An 11,622-nucleotide genomic window follows, 5' to 3' on the forward strand; every position below is an offset into this window, starting at 1 on the left:
GGGTGGGGGTGGGGGGCGGCATTTTCACTTGATAAAGTTCTATGTATTTTGAAGATAGAGGCATAGGAGGAGATCCTGACAGGAAATGATATTTTGCAGGCTCGGATAGCCAGAAATAGTGGCTCTACTGGTGGCTTTCCTGATAATGATGAACATGTTCCTGTAATTGTGAAGCATTTGGATTCAGAATCTGTAGGAGTTGTCTCCACTGATCAGTCTAACCAATCCACAGGTTAGCATACCAGTTCTAAAGTGTACTATTTCATCCAAAATGATTTATTTATGGTCGTATGTTTGTTATTGCGTACTAATAGTTGGGCTGCATTTTTTCTCTAATTCTTTTTATGTTGTGTTTCCTTTTTTGCTTCTGGAAGAACTAGTTCAACTTGGACTAGATTTTATTGTTTGCTTGTGAGATAATTGTCTAATTTGATTTTTCAGCATGTTTAGTGTAATTTATTGCAGAGACAATAATTCAACAATCTGCAGACGTAGAGCAAAGTCATTTCCGAATTTTTGCTGCAGTTGTGGCCTTCTTTGTGACCTTATTTGCTTTCTTCCGATCAGCAACGCTGAAAATTTCTCGAGAAGTTCCCATGTTTATTTTGAATTTTGCCCGCAACCTTCATGATATCCTTGGACCAGATTTTAAAGAGAATTTGCAACAACCGTCAGTGAGTCCAGACATGACAGAGACAGAATTTCGCTTAGTTACACTCAGAAGGCTCAGTGATCTTGAAGAGAATGTAAAAACATTACAGACAAAGCCAATGCAAATGCCTTCTGAGAAAGAGGAGTTGCTAAATGCTGCAATATATCGTGTGGATGCTCTGGAAGCAGAATTGATTGCAACCAAAAAGGTAGCTCTCTTAATTGTAAATTTGTTACAATTATTAGTTTGTAATGAAATGTTTTTCTGATGTAAAATGAATAGAAAAAAACTCGAAGGGCAGCTCTTATTGTGTCCTGCTACAGGAAAATTAAATAAGTCTGAAGTGTTTGTGGTTCATTATATCATTGTTTGATGAACAGGCATTACATGAAGCTTTGATGAGGCAGGAAGATTTGCTTGCATACTTTGACGCACAAGAATCTGCTAGATTCCGGGTATATAGTCCTGAAAAACCTTGTTCCTTAAGCTATTGATGTGAATGCGGACTTTCCCTAGATGTTTGTTGCTTAAGTTTACATTGCTTACGTGTATTATTCAATCTGCAGGGGAGAAGGTTCTGCTGGTGAAGAAAGGGTTGCTGTTTACAGGGAGAAACTTGCCAAATATTCTTTGGGTCTCTTTCTCGGCGTTGTGTATTGGGGTAGAGTTTTTAATTAACAGAGGATCCTCCTGTATTTTCTGTACAGTATAGAGTTTCATATTTTTCTCCTGAGGTTAATATTAAAAGAAATGAGAGAAAAGTTAGTACTCGCATGTGTTTTCTAGTTTGTCTACTGTTGACATTTCTTGCGATTGCCCGTCTCAAGTGAAATTCATAGGTGCGGACGATATCTACTGATTTTTCTACAGCACCCCTAATGATATATATGATCATATGATTTTATCCCTACCCAAAGATATTTCCAATTTCAATCAACAAAACTGAGCAAGGCGACTCGTTAATGTCCCTTAAAAGTTGGATTCGGAGGCGGGACTACAAATGCTAACACTGAAAATGACCTGATGCAATTTTATTAAATTGGACCCTAAAATCATTTCTATAAGGAAAAATGTTTTCTAAATTATAAATTATTTAATGATAAAATTCAAGAATAGATTATGGGTACAAGTAAATTTCAAATATTGGGGCCTTTTTATAGTAGTTATACTTAGGAGGCCTATGCGATCAACCACCCTGTACATGCCTAGAATCACCCCTGGTTGGATTATTCACCATCACCACATAAAATGCTAGCCAAGACCTTAAATTTAAAACCATAACTGAGTAGATTACTGACTGAATGTATATTTTGACCACAAATAAGAAGACGATGATTGAGATATATTTCTGATTTATGCGTTCATAGAAACAAGAATCTGATACTTATCACTTCTGGTGGATTCCTGCAAGACAGAATATTGTGTTTACTTGCTATGAGCTGCTCTATGTTATGCTGGGAGATGTTTTCTTTAAAGCTTACATGTATTTTATGTAATTTGTTCCTTGTGTCGTGTACAGTTATGAGAAATTGAGGACTTTAAGGGGCATGACTAATGGTGGAAAAGAATGATATAGGTCGAAATTTTACAGAACCTGTTTTTCATGTTAATGTTCCTTGTGCTTCGCAGAAGCTTAGCCTTAAATCCAGTGAAAGCAAGCAGTTCAGGCAGAGATAGTAGCAAGCTAGCAGCAAGTAAAGAAAATATGGCCTATAAAAGCGCAACACAAATGTAGACATAGAATTGACATTTCTCTATGATAACAGCATAAAGAACCAAGTAGAGTTGCAAATAATATATATGCACATTCTTTTGGTAACATTTGATGATTAGAATCAGATTTTTCCAGTTTACAGGGAAAAAAATTAACACTGGTAGCAAAATAGCAACTAAAACTATGCAGCAAACTAGCACCCATACACATCATTTTAGTTTCTTCTCTTCCTTCTCATCTTTTTAGTGTTCCTTCAAAGCGCCAACACTGACTTATAGACGGAGCTCTGGAATTTCCTCAGCTTATTAACAATATATACAGGATCAGCTTCTCCGGTGAATATTAATGTATTTTTGGATGGGTTCAGGACTATAGAAATTTCCCCTTTTACAAGTGCGATTATTTTCATCACTTTCAGCCTGCACTTTAAGTAGTGAAGATCCACTGATACTATAGTTTTCTGCATCAAACCAAAACTAGTCAGATTAGCTAATACTATACCAAACAACCAGTGCACACAGCATAATGACGCTTAAATTTAAATCTCTGAACTTGAGAAAATAATACAAGTATTATGTAAAATTAGTTTTGATCTGTTAATGTAGCGTAAAACAATAACTTTAATCAGCAGAAAAATCTGTAAAATAACTCCATACACGACAGAAATATACAAACAGATTCTGCTGCACACTATATCAAGTTAAATTAAAGCACATAATGCAAAAAGATTACTCCATAGGTGAAAAAGGTCAAACCATAGACATAATTCTGAAAGAACTAGATACACAAATGGAGAATAAACAAGTTGGAAAGGAACAAAAACTAGATAACCCATTTATATATTCATGTTCACTACTCTTTTCTGATATTTTCACTCAGACGCAAGCAAGAATAAGTTTGTGGATTCTACCTATAGAATTTATCTTGGCAATCACTCAGAGACCAGTTGTATCCAGTAATAATTCTGGTCATGACAATGCCAGACGCTATATGTCACTTATATGCATTTAAACACCAAATATGGAACCTGATGAGGCTATCCGTGGCATAGTGTTCCATCCCAGTGATGCTCGAGAGTTCATCATGAGCCGAGCAAAGCTACAATCGGTTATGAAATTTAACGTCCAAACTGCAAATAATTGAAATTAGACATTACTCCAACAGAAGAATCACCATAGCAGCTAGTAATACGCCCACTTACATATATGAGTCAATTTTAGTTCTCTAATCAAACTATGACCAATAATTCATCAAAATTTAAGTTCCTCCGACCCTCATGGCAACAGATAATTCAATTTACAAGGGGCAACTCTCTGAATTCCATTTCACACTACAGTTCTTGCTCAAGCACTATGAATGAATTGGGAGCACAGTCCTAGCACTACATATCAAGTAAAACCTCAGTGTAAGCGTGTAGAATATCAAGCTAATGGATACAATAAGGTTAATAGAGAAAAGCATAAGAAACAAAAACAATGAAATAATCGCAAACTTATAACTCCTGTTGCATGAATCATAAAAATACTTGACAGTTACATTCCTTTATCTGGATCACTTAAAATAACATCGGCCCCTGATCAATAAAATTGCACATTTAGGAAAGGCAGAAATTCATAGTTGAGATAATACTAAATGTTCAACTACCAAGAAAAGACATTAAGAATTACATGTTGACATATTGTACATACATACCAAAATCTTACAAATTACAGATGAAATTTAAACACGAGGACTCGAGGAGCATCAAATATTGTAATCTAAACTATAGACATTTGGACATGAGCAATTGAGCATGCCTAAGATAACAAATATTTTCTTAAAGAGTTAACTAGGGTTACAGCAGCTTTAAGGACAATTATTGTCGATTTTAATGGAACTGTGCAATCCTCAACAATCAATACCAAGCAAAACCTTTTAAGAAGTGTTTTTCAATCTCAATATCCAGTTTCATACCCCTCAATGGTTTCCCCCATTTGCAGCACCACGCTCTACTTTGACCATCTGCTTGTAACTGTTGACTATCTTCTGATCCAACTCATAGTAGTATTCCATATTATTCAAGGGTTTCATATCAAGGTCGATAAAAAAATGCCTGCAACAGTGCACGGAACATAAGATCATCAAAGAGTAAACGAATGAAATTAAAGGACCATGAGAAACTAGCGTAAATAAGCATATGTAAACCTAACACATTCTTGATACCATTAAATAACCAAATAGGCATCCGATTAACCAATTACAAACTACGGTATATGTCAAGCGCCATGTAGAAGGATCCTAGAACATAAAAAAATTTACAAGATTCTGGTGAAATGGGGGGGAAAAGTCAATTAATTTATCAATATTATCATCCGTATTAAACACCTTCATTTAAACCTAGCTAACTGCTGAACCTTTCTCTGTTGAATACAGGTATACAATCATATGGTCTTTTTCTGTGATATCAACATTATACAACTGAAGCAAACAACTTTAAATTAGACCAGGATAGATCTTTACCTTGACATCAAACCTTTGCTTTGTTGAATCCAGGTATATTGTCCTATAGTGTGATTCTTGATCATCATCTTCCCTTGGACGGAAACTAATCATTAAACTACAGTCCTTGGCTGTTGCAGCTATCAAGTAGTCCCTTACAATCTTCAGACTTTCATCTACAGGGATTGAATGCAGAGAGCTATACTTTCCTAATTGCCTGTCTTCACCGGAATCTTTACATATCTTGCAAGGCTGGGAAACAATATCATAATAAGCATGAATTGCCCCTTCCACATCAAATTTGTCAAGCTTTTGGACTTCAAGTAGCCTGTCTAGTACACCGGATTTAAGTATTGCCTCTCCTACAAGATGCACAAAATTCCTTTTACGCAAACCATTTTCTCCATGCAAGAAAGATTTAAGATTATCTTCAAATGCCTCAACCTTAACAAAATCTGTCCCTTGGTCACCACCCCCCATGCCCCCATATATTAGGGAGCTATTTAGAAAAACCCGCAGATTATTCTGTGGATTTGCAAAGAGAGCCTTAAATGCTTTATGTATTCGCTCCCTTGATCCAGAGAATAAATCCAATGGGTCATAATCGCTCAATTGCTGTATCTGAAATATAAATAGAGCCATGTCTCACTATCAGGAATACCAAATGATCAGCATCAAAGTCATCTCAGGTAGAAAGTAATGGCATTTATCTATTGGCACATTGCATATGCAAAAATATCACTATTTGATTACATCTCCTTGAATAAAGATCATGCAAAAAGAAGTAATGAGGGTTACCTTTGTTGTTGCAATTTAAGGACTTGGTGCATTTTAAAACGAGATACATTCTTCTTGATGGCATTTTCATCAGCTATAAAGCTCGAAGATGGAAGAAATCCCCACTTGGGCTACTCATGGGAGACAATAGAGTTCTTATTAGTAATAAGATCAGATTTTTACTAATTTGGGTTAGTTAATTGAGAATGAAATCTATTATATTAGTCATTAAAATGAGTACTGTCATATGAAATTTAAACCACCTTAATTTCCACGGACAGGCATGGTTTTCCTTTAGATGTGCCTACAAGAAAAACCAAACAGAATGATCAAGAAGGTAATTTGAAGCAAGCAACGAGTAGTCACTTTTTTTTTATTAAAAAAAATAAATAAAAAGCAAAGAAAAAAACAAAACACAAACATATTAAGCACAATGTCTGCTCTATGACAAGAACAAACTTACAAAGACAAAAGTCAGTGAAATAAAATCAAAGTTTTCAAACTATTCCGAATTGGAAGAAGCAATCAGAAGGATTTATAGCATCCAAAACCCTAGCAAGCTATAACACACTGTATTCATAATCAAATACCATATCTAAATCTCAAATTTATTTGACAAATTACTTGGATAAAATAATGTTATGATAAGTTGATAACATATAAACTCATGTTTTCTGAAAGTGATAACATAATTCGTCATATCCTTTGCTCTATCAAACAAGTAGCAACATGATATAGACTAAGGCTACATATATCATTGCATTCATCAATATAACACCAGACAGGAATACGATTGTATCTAAAGTGAAACTCAGGTATGCACTACTTTTTCTACTTTTCTGACCTTGCTACATAAGGGAAACTCAGGTCGGTGTAAATATAAAAAAGAAATGGAGAAGCGAAAAAATAAAGAAATTTATATTGTTTCCTAGTGCTACTTACCTTGGGGGAATACTGAATGATCTGACATTAGCAGCACAGAATCAGCACCGCAATCCACATTGGCAGCACTAACTCTCCAACCAGGGCGCTGGGAGAGAACATTTCTTTCAACCAATTCCAGAAATTCCCTTGATACAAGAATCTTTACCTGCAAGCTTGCAAAAACCAAGATTTCGTCAGCGCTTCTACTTCTACAATTTCCCGAGTCTTAAAATGAGCGGATCACAATAATGTCCAAAGAGTAATACTAGTTGTACAAATTTGATGCACATTTCTTTAAGGTTTCCGCAAAACCTTAACATCAAGATATTTTTCATGGCTGGTTAAGTGTTGTAGTGAAGGATGATGGTGGATCAAAAGCATGATAATGATATAGAGAAAATTATATTATCACATCCTCTACAGTTGATTTGAATATGTAATTAAAAAGAAAATGGGGAAAGAAAAAATGGCCTCAACTCCTCAAGTTTAAGCAGTCTTTGCAAGACCAACTTAAGCCAGTTTAATTTTTTTTAAAAAAAAAAAAAAGAAAAAAGAAAAAAAAAAAAGTACTAGTATTTTTGAACTTCTTTATCCCTCACAGGTGGTTGTCATTAGACTCATCACTCATTTTCCTTCTTCGTTTTATTCTTCAATATGCTTCAAAACAGACGCTAGTTTAACTCTAAGATAAGCATTAAGCACAGTCTCATGTAGACTTTAGAGTCTAAACACACAACCACAGAATTTCCATGCATAACAAATCGACATAATATTCTTCATGACAACATTAGGGATGGCCTTTATTATAGCAATTTCACCAACTTAAGTTTTTGACCCAACAAACAGGGCATAGACAAACTGAAAATTACACATGCACCAAATACACACATGCACAAAATACACTAGCAATAGACAATAGTCATAAGTCAACATACCCCAGGATCAACAAACTCTGATCCTAACAGTGGGATCATCACACATTGCACATACATCTGCTCAGCGACCTCTTTGTTTGGGGATGTAACAATAGCTTCAACATCTTTCCATAAGCTGCATTCATGCTCAGACAAAACCGAGCGTTCAGTCTCTTTTATTGACCCATTCCTAGGGACCTTTGGCACCCGTATTATTTTTCCACTCTGCATAAGGGTGGAAAACTGATCAGCAACCAGAAGTAATTCACATACAATCCAACAAGCATGCAATTTATCATTTAGCATTAATGCCCACCAGAAACAGCCAACAGCCATCCAATGACCTGTTTTGTTCACATTAATTCCACTTACGGACAAAGTGAATTCAATCACGGAATTAACGATTAATAAGTTTAGATAAGAAAATTTCAGGAATATAAGTTCAAATAGTTAAGTTTGGGGAAAAAAGGACTGCCAAAGTTCAATTTACAACCCATACAAGTTCTAATAAGTCCAGTCAAGGTCAGATAAATTCAAATGCATAAAAATCAAGTGAATTGAACACACTCTTAAGTCTCTAAGCCTTATGGAGTATGGACTCGACATCAAGATTTTTGTTCTTTTCAATTCTGTAAGTCATTAAATATAGCCTATTGAAGTTAGGCAAAAGAGATTAACTTTAAAACTAATACAATTCCAATTTAAGCAGTATAACTACATTGAATTGAAGAGAATAAAAGTACAGAATTTAACAAAACTATCAGAAGAAAACAGTAAAAGTGAAATTCAGTTCAGATGAAGCTCAATTGGAAAATGAATCAGATATAAAGATAAAAAAGCCATTAAAATAACATGCAATACATTAAAAGTGCAGGAATCAAAAAGTTAAAAATAAAAAATAAAAAATAGATAAATAAAACATACAAAGGTAGGAGATGATCCAGAGTATGCAAGAACTAAATTAATTGCTCCTTCCCCTCTGTAACACCAATCACCTGCATCTTTTTTCTCCAAAACTACCTTCATTCTGCAATTTAAATAATCAAAACTGAATTTCAAATTACAAATTCACAAAAACTAAATTCAAGTTATATAAAATTTCAGAAATGGGAATCAACATTTGGTCCAAAATTCCTTTAAGTAGAGTACCCTTTTAGAAATTTTATTGGATTAAACTAAAATAAAATAGAGAGAAAAAAAATTAATCAAAAAAAATATTCCTGTAGTATTAATTAATACGCAAATGAAGAAAAAGTATATGTGAACTGGAAATTGAGATTCTGTCTTAGCAAATAATAATACAGTAGAACATGAGGTGTGATTCTCAAGAAATTCACCATCTTTTGCAGTATATAAATGCTGGGATTAAGAATTAAGATGAAAGTGCAAAAAAAAAACAAATAAATAATTATCATCTGAATATACATTTCAATTAAAAGTCAAAGTTGAAAGGGACTAAAAAGTTGAATGAATGACTACATTATTGACTGTTTAAGGTGGTTGAAGATCTGAGTATGGCAAATGGGTGTCTGTAATTTGAAGTAATTCGCCGGAAAAAATGGAATTTCGACCGGAGAAATGGGTTATTCCGGTGATTGGATTTGGATCTTCAGATTTTTTTTCCCTTGATTACTTTTCTGATGGAATTGTTTTTGTTTGATGTTGGTAATTTGTGGGGTATTTGATCTGCTATTCTGCCTAACCTCACCCACGGCCCACCCCTTTAGCCTCGTGGAGGGCTCCTACGGACAGTTGGTGCAAGAATTTTGTGGGCTGGCCGACATCATCAGAAGTCAGTAATGGCCGGACTAGGCCTGAGTCCGACCACGGGGCAGCCCGGACTTTGCCCAAAAAAAATTGGCCCATTTAGCAATCGTGTCCAAACCCGTTATTTCAAGTTAAACATAACAGGATTTTCAAGCCGAGTCAAAATTTTAACTAAACTAGGGTGGCTACATAGCTAGCAATATTCAAAAAGCTCTTTCGGATTGGCCTTACATCACAACTTTAATTGTTAGTAATATTAATGAGGGAAAAATGTGTAAACAAATATTTTTAGAGGTATAAATGTCCGCACACTATTCGTAAGAGTTTAAAAAAGAGCTAATTAACATTAATGAGGGCAATTAAGTAAATAAACATTTTAGAGGGTATAATTATCCAAGCACTATTGTTCATAAGAGTTATCTCATACTTTTTAAAAGGTAGGGATTAGGGCGGATAACGCGAGTCATAGCTAGCCATGTCCGATTAGCTATTTCGGCTTAAGAAAGAGACAATTAACATTAATGAGGGCAAATAAGTATACAAACATTTTAGAGGATATAATTGTCCAAACACTATTCACAAGAGTTATCTCATACTTTTTAAGAGGTAAGGAAATTGATTTTTCAAGCTGTCCAAACCTAAATTTTGTTTTTTGGAAGCTTGGAATAATTCAATTATAAAATACCATCCAAACTTGGGTTTTCTTCGAGCCAGACTTGGTTTGATCAGGTCTATGCCGTTTATCTCATCCAGTCATAGGTATGGTAATTTGGTAACAATAAACATGTCATATTATCATTTAATTCATAGGTAAAGTACTATTTCCCTAAAGCTACTATAGATTGAAATTGAAAATTAAATTTGAATAAAGAGTATTAAAAAAACACACAACTATACATTTTGCTGCTATGTTGTATATTGTATATTTCTAGTGGACAAGGTGTCTTAGTGGCTCTCGGTTTTTTAATGCTCTCCATCATCAATTCGGTTTTAGTTGCCTCCTTCAATCACATTTTGTCAGTTTTCAAGGTTCCGTCGTCGATTTGTCATCATGTTGATAACATGCTAGCTTGCTTCTGGTGGCGTTCCTTGACTGCAACCAAGGGTTTAGCTCTACGGTCTGCTTCTCTGCTTCATCTCCCTAAGGGACTAGGAGGTCTAGGTATTCGCAGTTTGGAGTGTTTCAATTCGTCCATGTTAGCTAAGCAGTGTTGGCACATTCATCATCATCCCCAGCTCTTAGTTTCGAAGGTTTTATCGGCCAAGTATCCATCTCTTTTCTCTTTACCTTCAAGTAGGAATCCTAGATCCTCTTGGTGTGGATTGCAGATTAGCATGGACACTATTGCCAAGGGTATCGCTTGGAAAGTTGGCTCTGGCTCTCAGGTTCGCATAGTTGAAGATGATTAGGCTCCATGGGGGCAGTACAATTCAAACATTCTTATGGTGGGTCGGATGTTCCGACTTATGTTTCCTCTATTATTAATCTACGTTCTTACGCATGGGATCCTTCACTAGTTCACCGGTTCTTTGATAACAAGACGGCATTTCGGATTCTTTCAGCAGAACGCCCTCTAAAGCTGATGGATGACTTTATGTACTAGAAGTTTACTCAGGATGGCCAGTTTTCAACCAAGTCTGCCTACGCTATGTTAACCCGTCAAGTAACGGCTTCGAGTATCAATGGGCAGGCTTCTGATTCATGGTGGAAGTTTTTCCGGGGTTTACCACTTCTTCCGAAGCTGAAGGTTTTTTTGTTGGAAGATGATTCGCAATGCTTTGCCGCTTTCGGATTGTCTCTATTGGCGTGGTTTACCAATTAATCCAACGTGTGTGTTTTGTCGTAGGGAACCAGAAACGCTGTCTCATCTCTTTCGGGACTGTGCTTTCGTGAGTACTTCTTGGTTTCTCGACCTTAGGCTCGGTTGGTGGTACTTTAGGTTTCCCGCCGTTTGAGGTTTGGTTTATGGAGTTGATTTCGGGTTTTAGAAGGTTTAAGGATTGGAAAGGTTTAACTTCTTTGGTTTGCATTCTTTGGGCTATTTGGCTGGCTCGAAATCAAATCATTTTCACTCAGGCTCTTCACTCTCCGGCTTTGATTTTCCACATTTCGGAGGATTAGGTGATGCGTTGCGAGAAAGCTAGGGTATTTGCTGCCCGACATTTTGTTCCGCGTCAACCTCGCTTTTCTTCCTTGGTTCCTGTCTCTGGGTGCTTGTGTGGTTCCACTATCGATTCTCTGGATTTCTGCTTAATTTTTGACGGTGCTTGGGATTTTTCAAGATAACGCTGCAGGGACACGCTGGATTTTCTGGGGTATTCAGTCCTCAGAGGTTTAAGGGGGTGGTTCAAGAGCTTGTCGATCTTCGTCTGCTCTTCAAGCGGAACTTTAGGCG

At 35.9% G+C, this 11,622-nt stretch overlaps 2 protein-coding genes across 2 annotated transcripts; one reads left to right on the forward strand and one right to left on the reverse strand.

Annotated features, from left to right (window-relative positions):
* Nucleotides 1-66: 66 nt before the first annotated feature.
* On the forward strand, nucleotides 67-1,426 carry LOC110686596 (phosphatidylinositol/phosphatidylcholine transfer protein SFH8-like; the record flags this gene model as incomplete). The annotated part of the gene is made up of 4 exons (XM_021863199.1): nucleotides 67-232; nucleotides 466-860; nucleotides 1,033-1,107; nucleotides 1,219-1,426. Coding segments are annotated over 4 exons (657 nt in total), but the record flags the coding sequence as incomplete, so codon positions are not given.
* Nucleotides 1,427-4,300: 2,874 nt separating this feature from the next.
* LOC110686597 (inositol-pentakisphosphate 2-kinase-like) lies at nucleotides 4,301-9,147 on the reverse strand. The gene is given in 9 exon segments (XM_021863200.1): nucleotides 4,301-4,330; nucleotides 4,332-4,455; nucleotides 4,864-5,470; nucleotides 5,647-5,752; nucleotides 5,885-5,925; nucleotides 6,564-6,711; nucleotides 7,481-7,684; nucleotides 8,384-8,486; nucleotides 8,939-9,147. Coding segments are annotated over 8 exon segments (1,362 nt in total). The 5' UTR covers nucleotide 8,486; nucleotides 8,939-9,147.
* Nucleotides 9,148-11,622: the final 2,475 nt, after the last annotated feature.

The sequence above is a fragment of the Chenopodium quinoa genome, unplaced genomic scaffold, assembly GCF_001683475.1.
Source record: "Chenopodium quinoa cultivar QQ74 unplaced genomic scaffold, ASM168347v1, whole genome shotgun sequence".
In the NCBI taxonomy this organism is placed as follows: domain Eukaryota; kingdom Viridiplantae; phylum Streptophyta; class Magnoliopsida; order Caryophyllales; family Amaranthaceae; genus Chenopodium; species Chenopodium quinoa.